Here is a 15,342-nt window from a genome sequence, read left to right as displayed (position 1 = left end):
TCTGAGTCTGAGTCCGTTGATGATGCTCCTAGCTGAACTGAGAGGTTCCTGACCAGTTCTGATGGTGCTAGGCCAGAGGAAAGCGCCTCCTTATCCTCACTGTGTCTCACAAAAAACAAAAAGGAAACATAGACATAACATCCCAAGACTTTGTACGACTGGATAATCTTGTTGAGCGGACAACCGATTATGAACGTAGATACGAGAGCGTGACAACAATGTGTAGATTGGGAACAGACGTGCCACCCAGGGTTGGATGACAGGGACAATTGTGTGTGAGGGGTGGTGGTGGGGGGGGGGGATATACATTGCCAATCATAGCTGCACCTTTTTTTACAAAATTGGTAAGGGATATGGGATATATTGTAATTGCTCAAATCAACTTATTTGCCAGTAAGGTGACATTAATTAACTTGGCAAGCTTGCTTGGACCGGTATTGACACATAGACGTTTGTATTTTTTCAGTAATTCTCAAAGTACAGTTACACATATCAGGTAGGGATGATGTTAGGGGGTAGATAGATCAAGCAGGGAGATTCTACCTTAAAACAGAAGTCTCACACGCTAACCCACTTTTATCCAATGTACTTGAGCGTTCACACAGTTTGTACTGTTTATAACAGCACACTAGTTGTTTGCACTAGCAAACAACACTAGCAAACAACTCATGGAGTTAAGTTTCCACATATGGACTCCAAATGGAGAGGTTTAATACAGTCCTGTAGGACAGGACGAAAGGTTCATTAGAGTCCTACGTGATTGGAGGAGAGGTTCAATGGAATCCTGTCTGATCGGAGGGAAGGGAAGGAACAGTACTGTGGGGTAGACACTGTAGTCTCCACCCAACATCCTGGCATTGTTGTCAAGGGCTTTGAGAGGGACGATCTCTGGGATTTACGAACAGTATGAACACAATGTAAACATACAGACTCTCTGGCACACAGTCGCTCGTTCCCACACACACACACACACACACACACACATTGAGAACAAATATTGAAATCCCTTCTAATGAAGTGAGTCAAATGGGAAGGGGACAAGAGGGGGGGGTTCTCAGAGGGTGAAAGGGAAAGAAGGACAACAAAGATAATTCAGGCCTGTCAAACAATTAGCGTCATGGAGAGAACAGAAGAACAGAGGGGCCCTTGGCGATGGTGGTTCCGGATGGACACGTGTGCCATACAGCATGCTCTACAAACCCCCTCACACACTCCAGACTGCTGTGCCATGGATGGCCAAGCTGTCAAGTCCACCCTTCTCACACACACACACACACACACACACTCACACACACAACCCAAAGGGCTATTTCAGCATTAAACACAGAAACAGATGCCCCCAAAACACACACCCGTACCCCGAATGAGAAGCGCTTGTCATTGCAGTGTCGACAGGCAGCCCTTTATCAGCAGAGAGTTCTCTATCTGTATCAAACTACCAGTGGCACCAGGGTTGACTTAACCTCTTATCTGTCACCAGTGACCACAGACTCCCCTGGGAGGCAGACCGCTAGCCTAATTAGAATTCCCAGCAACAGCCTTTCAGTCTACCATTCTGTTTTTGGAGTTAATTGCTGATTTCACAATATCCGCCTGAGTAATGACATTTTAGACAAGTCCTGGATATGCTGGGTCATTTACATTGTAAATGGTCTGCTCTGGCTCCGGGAGGTCACAGTGCCAGGCTTGACTCTGTGTGTGTGTGTGTGTGTGTGTGTGCGCGCTAACACAGACGAGCCGCATGCCACCACACGCACAGCCACCCACTTTCCCAGTCAGTCTGTGAACATAACCTCTGACCCCTCTCTGGGTTCACACTCCTCCCTGCCAGCTCAGCAGCCTAAGGCACCGCGCCGCACGCCGCGCACCACACGCACCCAATCGCCGTCGGAAACGCAGCAGGGCTTTTCCTGGGGGGCCGCTCCGTCCCGCTACACAAACGTTCCTCTCTCCAACAAGACCACAAACCCTGTTTACTGCCCTGATTAAACAGATATAGAAGCACAGAATAGGATGTTGTTCTCAGATAAGGTTTCCCTGGACGCCGGGGCTTATGGAGAATGCATAGGAGCTGGAGTTTCGCTGTCACTGTTAAATCTCCCAGCAGTATTAGGCTGAGCCTGTATAGCCACAGCCTATAAACCGATCACAGCCGAGTCATAATGAGAATACCCTCTACAAGGTCAAAGCGGACGTGAAGCACACTGATTTATCCCTGATCGTAACTGGACACGAAACACACCAACTTACGCTCGGTCATTATAGACCCGGGTCTGGTAGAAGTATTCGCGGACAACTCCACGCACGGCTTATCTATGCTGAGCTTGTCCAGAATGGAGGGTTTTTATATGGGTTCCTCGCCAGAACGATGGGTGGAGAGAATCCTCTGTTATCTCGGCGGATGGGGAAATTGTCGAATATAAATGAAACGGGGAATTGAGAGAGAAACGATCAGATCGTAGCCTCCGACAAGTGGCAGACAGACGGACGGCGGACACGTACGTTCGTGGTCACGACGACCAACAAGGCCCATGGTGGGAAATGAAAAGGTGAGAAAAGTACATTGAAAGCTTCGGCTGCCTGACTGTCGCAATGTGCTTTGCTGTCACTCTTGGTGACGTGGCTCTTTCTGACGAGTGCACACGACGACGAGTGTGTATTTGTCGCGCACAGTGTTGGTCTAATTAGCGCTCATTGACCTCTTGTGGTTGTGTCCTTTTCGGATTTTCCTGCGAGGAAATGACTAATTATTTCTCTCAGCTTCCCTCAAGTACAGCAGTCTTTTATGAGTCTTTTTCACTTTTCAAAGTGTTTGGTGATTGCATTTCTTCTCTATCGATGCCGAGCACACCTTAAGTAGCCATTATTCACTCTTCCTTAATAACTCACTTGATAATCATAGCGTCCCTGAGCTGTTTTGTGGCTGATATTGACAGCCAAAGAGTGTCTGAAAGAGAAAGGTTCAAAGGAAGGGAGGGAATGGGATTCTAGCCTTGGCCTATTCTGACTCACCCCAAGCGCAACATTTGGATACTTAAAGTACAAACGTATTTACTTATGAAGTTTTAAATAAGTATACCAAGTCAATACATCACACTTCCAACTGCGCAAAATGTTGTAAATGTATTAAGTTCTACTTAAATACATTTAGATGAGATTGAAATAGGCCTTCTCTTTCTCCCCTTGAGACCTCTAATTCCTGAGACAATACCTAGGAAGGATAGATGGATAACATTCTACCCTTTTATGTGTGCATAGGGTGAGAGTGAGCATCTGTGTGTGTGTGTGTGTGTGTGTGTGTGTGTGTGTGTGTGTGTGTGTGTGTGTGTGTGTAATGTAAATAGGTTTGTCTTTGGCAGTAGCACAAGTACATACAATAACAAGGCAGGGATCATCAGATACAATATCCCCTGGGGGACAGGATCATTGCAAACTTAAGAGTATAAACTTCTAGAAGCAAAGTCAAAAGAGAGAGCATTCTTCAAAGAGCATTAACAGCATCCTGTAGTGATGATACAGAAGACAGTATGGAGGAGCTGGGGATGGTGGAGGGTGGCAGCAACAGCACAATATGCAGGTACACAGTAACACATGATGTGTGAGCATGTGTGTCTGGGTCTGTGAAGGCATGCATTATTCAAGTCCTCTAAGGGGGAAGGCAGAGACCTTCAATTAACACACCTGCAGGTGATTGTGTGAGTGACATCAGCTGATGTTGCACAGCCTGAATGCCATGCCAGAACTAGCTCCACCATTTATGAAGCACCATAACAACCTTAGTGCTCATTGCACCTCTCATGTTTCCTACCATACAACTGGTGCCTGAACCCCACCTGAACCCTGTACTCTGTCTGTACTGCAGGACTGTACATCACTAAACCAATCACCCAGTAAATCACTACACTCTGTACATCACTCATAGACAACTGGAGAGAGTCTGACATCCATACAAACCTCCCCTGACTGGATGTTCACCTCTTTGTCACATACAGAGCACACACTTACTCATTCATTCTCTAAGGTCTATCACACAATGATGCACACTGGTGACATGAAGTCAGCTACCATACAAGCATTGTCTTTATTAGTCAGAAATGAAGGTGGATGTTTGACAGTGAAATGAACACTCCTGCACTGATCTAGCAGCCTGGTTTGAGTCACCTGCAGCTTGTTGAGATGTCTCCTTGCTGCTGCTGACCATGTGACTGGGCAGAACTCCAGGTGAGATCAGACCAGTGACTGGACCACCTGGAGCCTGATCTGAGGTGTCACACACACAGAGCATTGTCTCATCTTGGTTATACCTATTCCCATGTTACAGTCTAGGTGTTGTTACCAAAACAGCAGCTTGTCCAGTGTAATACCCAATCATTTAACTTGATTTCACTGAGAACTACACCGTTTACAAGTGTACAGAATACTGTCAATGTGTTGATCTATATCTATTGGTGAATGCCTAACATGACAAGTAACCTTTACTGAGTGTTGGATTGTTCTCTAGACTGACTGAATGAACTGAGTTTGACCGTGGTCTCTGTGTGTTTCAGAATTACACACTGAGTGTCATGTGTCGTGACCCTTCACCTTTCACCTCTGCTACCCTGATCCCAGTAGTAAGGATGAGGCACGGCACATCCTCACCAGCTCGTTGGCTGAACTCCTGCCGAAAGTGTGTGTGTACTCTGATATTAGTCTACAACACAAACTGTGTCTGTGTTGTAAATCTGTGTTTGTGTGTGTGTATGTGTGTGTGTGTGACTTTGTTTATATAAGAATCAGGGAGTGTATAAATGACTCTGTTGGTGATGAGTGCATGTCGAGTTGACTGACCTGTTGAAAGTGTTTGTAATGTTAAATATGTGGATTATCCTAAACAACTTGAACACATTGACCGAAGCAGTGAGAGAAAGAAAGAGTTTATGCTCTTCAGAGCATTTCCAGCTTGAACAGAACTTGTGTGAACCTGAAACACAACTGTGTGTTTGTACATTGTCCCTGAATACAAGCCCCATGTTAGGATCTGTAATGGAGGTTTTCTAAACTAAAGAAACATTCTCACAGGTGATTTGTGCTTTTCACTGATTGTGGTAATGTACATATTTTTTTTAAGGATTGAATCTGGTTTTATATTCCTTTAGTGCAGTTTATTGAATTCAATCACTGGTGCATTTAGGTGAAACATAAAAACATAAAGCATATGACTAGAGACTGGATAATATTTCCTGTTTTAAGATGTTACTGTAAAAAATTACCATATTTGTGCCTTTGTTTGATACAGACAGTGGAAGAGTGACAGGAAAGGTAGTAAGGTAAGGTAAAAGCATGAAATGCTCCAGGCTGGACTTGAACCCCAGGCCATGAGTCAAGGCCTTAGTCTGTGGGACACAGACTCAGACCCACAACTCTTGTTCAGATGTATAATTTGTAATCACATTTTCTTTTGAACTCCAGCATTTCCACATCTTACTTTTTCACTGTGTGACAGGAGTGATGATCAGAGGGACAGAGTTTTTACCTTCATTGTTCATACAGGGACTTAAAAGTGGATAGAGTTTCTCAGTGAAGTTGCAGCGAGTGAAAGAGTAGATATGAGACCTGGCCTCCACATCATAAAAGGAGACCAGACCCTCCTCATAGTCCACAAACACCCCCACCTTCTGGGGCTTCTGTCTCAGGGAGAGGAGGACAGAGGGGGAAGCATTAGCCTCATACTCATCTCCATTCCTCAGCCATACAGTCCATTGTCCCTTCTTGGGACTCGCTGTGATCCTCCCCTTCCTGTTGATGGACTCTCTGACCACTCCCAGATCCCACCCAGTCTTCCCCTCAACCTGCACCTCATAGTAGAACCTCCCTGAGGAGAAGCCCTGCTTTCCCAGCACAGAGACACAACAATTAAACCTCTCTGGGTTGTCAGGGAGATTCTGCTTTATGTCTCTATGTCTCACTTGCTTCCCATCCTCAGACAGGATGAGATAGGGATGTGCTGTATCAGGGTCCAGAGTCACATCCACTGCATACTGCTGAATCCTCTTCAGCTTAACTTCAGGCAGCTTCTCCATCTCTTTATTGAGTGTCTCCTCCAGCTGAGACACAGCTCTCCTCACTGCCCATGCACTCATACCACTGTGGACACTGATCTCAGACCAGTCCTTGGTGTGTGGAGGGGTGCTCAGGGATGGGAAGCTCTGGAGCAGGTGGAGGTGGTCCTCAGTGTGTGAGAGCTGCTCCAGCTCAGTGCTTCTCCTCTTCAGCTCAGTGATCTCCTGCTCCAGATCTTGAATCAACCCTTCAGCCTGTTTCTCTGCTGCTTTCTGCTTCTCCTCAATCACCTCAATGAGCTCAGCCTGGCTTCTCTCAATGGAGCGCACCAGAGCAGTGAAGACCTGAACACTGTCTGATATCTCTCTCTCTGCATCTCTCTTGCTGGTCTCTACTGAAAGTTTGATCTCCTGAACCTTCCTAGATCTTTCCTCCATCATCTGCTTCATCTCAGCCATCATCTGTCCCAGCTTATTCTTCCTCTGTTCATACGCCTCTTCTAAAGTTATAAAGCCATGGGTCTTGTGATCTGTTCTCATGCACATGACACAAACACACGTCTGGTCTTTCCTACAGAAGAGTTCAAACAGTTTGTCATGCTTCTGACACATCCTGTCCTCCAGGTTCTCCACAGGGTCGATCAGCTTGTGTTTCTTCAAGGCTGCAACTCTCTGATGAGGCTCCAGGTGAGGCTCACAGTAAGAGGCCAGACACACCAGACAGGACTTCAGGGCCTTGAGCTTGGTACCTGTACAGATGTCACAAGACACTGTACAGATGTCACAAGACACTTCAGGATTAGTAGGACGCAGGTCTGGACTGATGGCAGCTTTCAGTGGCTCTGACTTCCTGAACTGAGCAGCCATCTCAGAGATGAAAGTGTTGACATTGAGATCTGGTCTCTTATCAAAAGTCATTTTACACATGGGACATTGACACAGGTCACAGTTGTCCCAGTACTTGGTGATACAGGCCTTGCAGAAGTTGTGTCCACATGAAGTAGAGACAGGATCAGTGAACACATCCAGACAGATAGAACACAGGAACTGATCTTCAGACAGGAGACTGCTGCAGGAAGCCATTTCTAGAATAAGACCAGAAGTTAAATTATAAATCTTGTGAACCTATGAACTCATGAACAAAACTATAGTATATTGTTGAAAATGTACTTTCATTCATGAAGGAATAGCATAGACAGAAATAGTACAATATAGAAATACTGCATATAGAAGAGCATAGTTCTATAGTCTTTCGAACATCAAGTCAAGCAACAGTCTGTATTTGACTAGCCACATCATCATTGGATACACCTGATTGATTCTCTGTTCTCACCTTTTGGTACTTATGTTGTTTTCTATGATCTCTGTGTATACAATAACCAAATCACTCTCTACCTAAACTAAGTAGAACGTGTTTTCCTGAGTTTAGAATCTCTTAGGTTTCGTTTCAGTGAAATAACAATAAGAGGCTCCTCCCCTCCCCTCCCAGTCCTCTGTCCTGAACAAAGTTAACCCTTTCATGACTGAATTCTATCTAGCAAGTCAGCGGACAGGAAGGGTTTTATTACTCTGAAGTGAATGAGTGGCAGAGATTGAGAGAGATAGAAACAAAGAAAGAAAGAAAAATAGTGTGTGATGAGGCAAAATGACAGAGACATGTAGAATGGAAGTTGTGTGAATATAAGTGTGTGTGTGTGTGTGTGTGTATGGTGTGTTTATGTGTGTGTGCAGAGTGAGAATGTGTATGTTATCTACATTTCAGCCAAGATACTCTTGTACTGATTTAACTATTTGTTGCAATGGAATACTGTAGATTTGTCTTTGGCAAGGGTTCTATCTAATTGGAAAACTTCCTGCCTTGGAGCAGCTAGCATAGCACAATCTTAGCACATCAAACTTAGTAAGTAAGTAAGTAAGACTTTATTTATATAGCACATTTCATACAAGAATTGTAGCTCAAGGTGCTTTACATAAAATCCATAAAAACAATAATACAAGTGATAAAAGTAATAATTAAAATAGCAAATCTATAAAAACAATAATATAACTAATAAAAGTAGTAAAACCCTTCTGAGATAAAATTACTTAAATGCTTTGGTAAAAAGGTAGGTTTTAAGCTGTCTTTTAAAAATGTCTAGCGTGTTTGCTTCCCTAACATTTATGGGTAATTTGTTCCATAGTTTTGGGGCGTAATTGACAAAGGTCAAATCACCAATCTTCTTATGACTGCTTCTGGTGACCTCTAATAGGCCTGCATTTGATGATCGCAGTGTTCTAGCTGGTGTGTAGTTTATAAGGCAGTTAGCAATGTAGCTAGGTCCTTGTCCGTGTAGAGCTTTGTATGTGAGGAAAAGGACCTTAAAGTCAATTCTGAAGGTAACGGGGATAACGAGGTAACTTAGTGTTTAGACTTTTTAACAAGCAAAGTCAAAAGGCTTCACAGAGCATTACCAACATCCCTTAGTGATGATACAGAAGACAGTATGGAGGAGCTGGGGATGGTGGAGGGTGACAGCAACAGCACAATATGCAGGTACACAGTAATGCTGGGGACACACCAAAGGATAATCGGGCCAATTTCACCCCTTCCGTCAATCCTCGTTAATGTCCCGATTATCTTGATGGTTCTACAGATTATTTTATCAGATTTTCCCTTGGTGTGAGGTGTGTTAAGAGTGACAGAATCTGCTCGGAAGGAGCAGATTCTTTTAAGCAAGAAGTCATTGGAGTCAGTGTGGTCCCTTGGCCTTGTTGAAGAGGCCAACAGCAGAAGGGAAGAAACTGTTTTTGTGGCGTGAGGTATTGGTCCTGATGGACCGCAGCCTTCTGCCGGAGGGGAGTGACTGAAACAGGGAGTGTCCAGGGTGGGAGGAGTCGGCCACAATCTTCCTCGCTCGCCTCAGGGTCCTCGAGGTGTGCAGGTCCTCGAGGGTAGGCAGATTGCAGCCAATCACCTTCTCAGCAGTGCGGATGATACGCTGCAGCCTGCTCTTGTCCTTGGCAGTGGCAGCAGCGTACCAGACGGTGATGGAGGAGGTGAGGATGGACTCAATGATGGCTGAGTAGAAGTGCACCATCATTGTCTTTGGCAGGTTGAACTTCTTCAGCTGCCGAAGGAAGTACATCCTCTGTTGTGCTTTCTTGATGAGGGAGCTGATGTTCAGTTCCCACTTGAGGTCCTGGGAGAGGATAGTGCCCAGGAAGCGGAAGGACTCCACAGTGTTGACTGGGGAGTCGCACAGGGTGATGGGGGGTGAGTGGGGCTGTGTTCTTCCTGAAATCCACAACCATCTCCACTGTCTCCACTGAATCAAGCTCAAGAGCATTGAGCTTGATTCTTGTGTTCACAGTTGGGACACTGGTTGAAAATCAGTTTGTGTGTGGTGTGCTGTCTTTGTCACATCATGGCACAGCACACACTATAGGAGCAAAACAATTAAATCTAGGACTTTTTATCCTCATGTTTGTGATCTCTCACAGTTATAAATTCTTATAAGATAAAAAAAATATTTTAGTGTGTCCCCAGCATAACACATGTTGTGTGAGCATTTGTGTCCGGGTCTGCGAAGGCATGCAGTATTCAAGTCCTCTGAGGGGGAAGGCAGAGACCTTCAATTAGCACACCTGCAGGTGATTGCGTGAGTGACATCAGCTGACGTGACGGGCGTCCTTAGCCAGGCCAGAACTAGCTGCACCAATTCAATTCAACGTATCATGCATGGGTCACAGCACAACGTGCAGGCACATATGCGACGAAAGGAGGGAGCGCTGCTTTTGGGAGCCGCAAAAGCTGCTGCACCCTGTGGGTTGCCATGGCAAAGCGCACATGTGACACGTTCATCTGGCACGGAGCTGGAATGTGGCGGTCCGAGGTCGTCGTGAGGGACGGGTCGAGGGACCGCCGGAGAGCGGCGTGCTGCTCGCGTCACACGGACGAGGTTCCCGCGCCTCGTTCTCCTCCGAAGGACCTGCGGTGCGATGCGCCTGCCTGTTGAAGCGCTGTCCCTCTTCTCGTCCTGCCGCCCTCATCCTTCTCTCCCTTCCCCTCTCACTTCCCTGTTCTGTCAGAATTGCTCCCTTCCCCTCTACTTGAGATACCCCACACCTCCATCCGCCTCAGTTTCCCACCCTGCACATTTCCTTCCCTCCTCCCGACTCTAGCGCTCTCTCTTTCCTGTTTTCCTCTCCCTTCATCCCCTCTCATCCAGATGGAGGTAAATGTAAAACAGAGTGGAGCACTAAAGAGACCCGTGCTCCGGTAAGGGAGAGGACATGGAGGTGACCGGCAGACCGATTTAATAGCTGTCTGATTACAGCAGGGATGGGTTTCCTGTGTAAACGCAGGGAGCCGTATAAGCTAGAGCCGCCACTGCCCAGTGGAAAAGTGATGCAATACCGATGTGGTAGAAGTTAGGGTTGGAGACGACATGGAGTTGCCCTCCTCCTCCTCCGTTCAGTCCAGCATCTTCTTCCTTTTGGAATATTGGTAACCTTCAGGTTCCCTTCCTGACAGCAACCAGTTGGGACCTACTACCGGGGCAGGGATCTATCAGGGATCTAGTGACCTACAGAGGATCTAGTGACCTACTGGGGATCTAGTGACCTTCCGGGGTCTAGTGACTTACAAGGGATCTATTGACCTACCAGGGATTTAGTGATCTACCAGGGATATTCTCTGACACTGTCGTCGATCTCAGTCCCTGTGGCAGATAAATGAGGCTGCTGGAGATGTCACAGCAGGCTTGGCGGGTGTGCCTTCTGTGTGGAGCTCATCCAGGAGTTGGCACCCATGACAGAGGGCCCTCTCACTGAGGTAGGGAGCATGCAGAGCTGATATGATAGGTAGAAACACTTGGGTGTTTGAAGAGGGAGGGAGGGAGGGAGACGGTGAAGAAGGAGAAAGAGACGGTGAAGAGATCTGGACGGAGAGAAGAAGACAGCGAGACGGTGGGAGGTGCAGACGGCGGGAGGCCGTGCTACAATTTCCCCCCATTAGAAGTAGGAGCAGAGCAGGGTGGCGTGTAGCCATGGGCTCTGTTGCACTGCCTCGGGCTCGACACAGTCAGACGCGTCACTGAGGCTCCGCAGCCCTGTGCGAAAGCCTTAAACCCTGTCGTCTTCAACTCAAATCACACACGCACGCCCACACACGTGCCAACACCACGCATACGTGACGCATAAACAGGCATTGCAGAGCATGTAGAATGCAGAGTACGCCTTTAGGACCGAAAGGGTTGTTCAAGTCTTTTATGGTCAGATGCACGGAACAACACAGGGTCAGACTGGGCACGTAAATTCTTAGGACAAGACAACGCAAAGCAACCTGGCATAACATAACATATAAGTGATGAACAGAACATAGATTACATCTATGATAAGCAAAAATATAGTAAACCTCCTAATATACAAATAATATACAATATTCAATACAGTATACTAAACCTGTAAATACACATAATACACATGATAACCTATACTAACCTTATCTACCTATACTAACCTAAGACAAGTGAAGTACAAAAGTGAAATATTGCTGATAGTGCAACCAGTAGCTGAAAGTGACAGTGTGTAAAGTGACTGGTAAGAGGTGTATCAGTGTCCATATCAATGTCCATTCAGAAGCCTGATGGCCCTTGGAAAGAAACTGTTGTCCAGTCTGCGTGTGCGACACCGAATGCCAGAAGGCAACAGGGTAAAAAGACTGAAGGATGGGTGGTAACAGTCTCTTAGAATCCTGCCAGCTTTCTTGGGGCATCGTGTGTGGTAGGTGTCCTGTAGGGCTTCCTGCCGATGATGAACTCAACAGACCGGGCCACACTACGTAGGGTCTTTCGGTCCCTGTCTGTGCAGCTCCCAGTTACATTACACCATTACACAGTTGTGTGACGGTTATCATGGTTATCACCAGAACACCCATGTTCTCTTGGGTTAACTTGGGTTCTCTTGGAGGCTCAGTACTGTACCTCTCACTTTCAGGCACAACTGCTCGTTTGCTATCTAACTAATGTTGTCATTGGGAAGAGCCTATCGCAGAACGATCATGCTGAACAGATCAACGTTTAGGCGTCCTTCGCAGTGATAACAAGTGTCATTCTGGATGGTTTAGGGGGAGATTAGATCCAAATAGCGTCTGTGTAGACAGCCCCCTTGTACGTTTGTCTTCTAAATGAGCTGAATGTAGTAACAGAACCATCCGTATGTGTGTGTGTGCGTGTGTGTGTGTGTGGGAACAAGAGACTGTGTGCTGGATTGTCTCTATGTTTACTTTGTGTTCATACTGTTTGGGCTCCCCTGCACGCGCAAGTGTGTGAGAATCTGTGTATGTGTGTTTCTCTGAGACAGAGAGAGATAGCGAGACAAAGAGAGAGACAGATAGATAGAGACACACAGAGAGAGTGACAGAGAGAGTGACAGAGAGAGAGAGAGAGAGAGAGAGAGAGAGAGAGAGAGAGAGAGAGAGAGAGAGCCTGACTGAAAGGCCCCAGGTTGACAACTCTAATAATTACCAAAAACGACATGATTCATCACATGAACGTTGGCTAGCTGGAAGGCTGGCTGGACATATACTGCTCTGCCTGCGGGTGAGTCTTCAACGCCTTCACAGCCCCACAACTCTACAAACTGCGTCTCCTTCTTATTCAAACGTGGACAGAGAGCAGGAGTGCTGCTCTGTGCTGTTACTCAGACCCCTTTACACCGTGTCCACAGAAAGACAGGTGGGTAGTCAGGCAGACAAGTAGTCTGGCAGACAGGTAGTTTGGCAGAAAGGCAGGTAGTCAGGCAGACAGGTAGTTAACCAGATTGGTAGGCAGGCAGGTATTCAGGCAGACAGGTAAGAAGTCAGGCAGGCAGGTAGGTAGGAAGACAGGTAAACAGACAGACAGGTAGGCAGGCAGACATGTATGTAGGTAATCAGACAGGACGCCCAATACGTAGGAAGACAGGCAGGCAGACAGACTGACAGGACCAATAGCTCCAGCAACGGCAGATGCCTTCTGGCACTTTCTAAATGGACCCTGAAAAGGCGAGCTGTCTCCAGTTTGCGCTATTACATGTACCCTCTCGCCAACCATAAAAGGACAAGGTTTTATATGGACTAAATTGCTCCGTGCGATTCGTCAGGCGTGAACATTTTGTCTAAATCAAATACCATTACAATAATGGGCTGTAGCTTTTAAGGCAAAATCCATCTGAAGTCGACAATGTCACTCTGCATCTTTTGTAGCTAACGGCTTCGAAATCGGAAAGTGCACCCGAAAGAGATCTATGTGCGTACGGAGACTTGCCAAGAAACACACGTCCATGCAGATTCACACACACACACACACACACACACACACACACACACACACACACACACACACGCACACACACTGAAACCCAACAATGCATGCATGCTCGCACACACTCTTAGTTGTTTCACCAGCATAAATGAAACCAGGTAGCAACAGCGTCAGCTTGTAGGCCACAGGAGCTGTTTTTGATCTGCTGACGTTGTCAGGATTGTCCTCCTGAACAGGAACGTTCTGCGACCGGACTGGAGAGAAACGTCCGAGTTCTTGTTGCCCGCTTGTTCCTCTGAACTGCTACAGGTGGGGGGTGCAGCTCGAACAATCGATTGTGGTGAAATTTGAGGAGAAAAACGCGCCGTACGGCAACGCTCTCTCTCTCTCTCTCTCTCCCCTCACTTCTCTACCTGTGTCCCAGGCTTGTGAAAGCTAGAGATAGTTGGCGATCAATAGCATTGAGAATCATGAGGTCAGAGAATGGATATATACATCCATGAATTTGAATCAAGTTATTAACACCGACTGGGATAGCGTGTGAACGAACACAACAATCAAACGAAAACCTCCAGAGTAACAGCGATAACCAGAGCAACACGTCCTTTCCTGTCGAAGGAAGCCCAGTCCTAGCCTTTACCGGGGGGCACCGGGTGCCCCCCACTCCCATCAGGCCCCTCAGCAGGTCAGATGTCAGTCCTTCCTGTGGCCCACCAAGCCTGGGAGAGCAGCGATAATTGCAATCGTCCTCCCTGCTCTTGTGAAAGGGTGCCACCACGAACCAGCGAGAGCTGCTTCCATATTCGGAGGAGAAATCACTTGGGCTGAGGCAAAGTCACTTATTGTTCCCAGACAAAAGCCCGGTGACAATGAGTCGTCAGTTGAATATGTGTATCACAGTCCCGAGCACAATACGGAACAAGATCATATGTCAGCCTTCGCCGTCCGTGCGCAGTCTCCCTGGCAAGTCCCCGAAAGCAATTATGCTCATTGGCGAGACGTGCGGTTGGAAATTAATTTGTCACAGAGGAGAGAGTGAGGGTTGGGGGGGGGGGGGGGCAGCTCACATTACATCACACTGTGGTGGATTCAGCAGTCAGGCAGAGCCTCCAAAGACGCAATGTAGTTCTTCTCAGACGTAAAATATATAGGATTTTTCCTTGTGTTTCCTTCCATTTTCATCACCCTTCTAACCCACTCCTCCACTCTGGAAGAGAATAAGGTTTTTATTCTAACTTCGTTATGGTAACGTGTTACTATTCGTCCATGACTCATAATCAGTAATGATCAGGAAGTATTTCCATTTTACAAGTGTAAAAACTGTCATATTATTTGAATATGTTTTTTTTTGTGTATATTTGGGTCTCAAACAAACTTGAATCAAATTGGTTTACATCCTAAAAAAACAATTTTGCGGTGTCAACAAGCATCGTGCCAGGTAAGGTCATGTCAGCAAGGCCAAATGTCATTCTAGCTAAGTCCCCTGCAGTGGTCTCTGACCTCGAGAACAAGAATGTCAGCCAGCAAACCAGAAGCCGTTGGCAAAGGCTCCAAGAACTCCCACAGGCAGAAGCGTGGTGATAGCCATACACAGCAGCAGATTTCCTGTTCTGATACAGGACACGTGACTGGTCACGTGACTGGCAACGTGTCGGCGTTCCTGTCTCACAACAGTCAAGTAAGCCCTTGGATGTAGGGCTGGATCATTTGGATGCATGCTCTGGGGTTAACATGTTATCGTTAAGAGTAGCTCTTGAAATGCTTTGACCCTTAGAAATGCTTTCCTCAACAGCAGAACTCTACATTAAAAGTGAAATTGTGTACAAGAAAAAAAAAGCATAACAAAAAATTGGCCTCTAACATCATGGGCTTGGTATACGGGGCACAAGATGTACCGTAGTTTCAACAAGCTTACAGACATTGCAATAGTATATTTCTAAATGCAATAACTTCCACAGGCACAGCCACAGGCACAAACCTTATAAAGCATTTTCCTGGCAGTGTGCTGGTATTCAGCT

The 15,342-nt window shown here is 46.5% G+C and overlaps 1 protein-coding gene across 1 annotated transcript; it reads right to left on the bottom strand.

The window, feature by feature from the left end:
• Nucleotides 1-5,236: 5,236 nt before the first annotated feature.
• On the bottom strand, nt 5,237-7,480 carry LOC134037897 (E3 ubiquitin-protein ligase TRIM39-like). The gene is made up of 2 exons (XM_062483459.1): nt 7,375-7,480; nt 5,237-7,126 (listed from the first exon to the last, which is right to left on the bottom strand). Exon 2 carries the CDS (start codon nt 7,122-7,124, stop codon nt 5,472-5,474), a length of 1,653 nt encoding a protein of 550 aa, XP_062339443.1. The 5' UTR covers nt 7,125-7,126; nt 7,375-7,480; the 3' UTR covers nt 5,237-5,471.
• Between the last annotated feature and the right edge of the window lie 7,862 nt (nt 7,481-15,342).

The sequence above is a fragment of the Osmerus eperlanus genome, chromosome 17 (assembly GCF_963692335.1).
Source record: "Osmerus eperlanus chromosome 17, fOsmEpe2.1, whole genome shotgun sequence".
NCBI classification, from domain to species: Eukaryota; Metazoa; Chordata; class Actinopteri; order Osmeriformes; family Osmeridae; genus Osmerus; species Osmerus eperlanus.
This window is presented reverse-complemented; position numbering and strand designations above follow the sequence as displayed.

What these genes read in the sequence shown, in the direction of transcription:
- LOC134037897 (XM_062483459.1), bottom strand. Translation starts at nt 7,124, where the DNA reads ATGGCTTCCTGCAGCAGTCTCCTGTCTGAAGATCAGTTCCTGTGTTCT.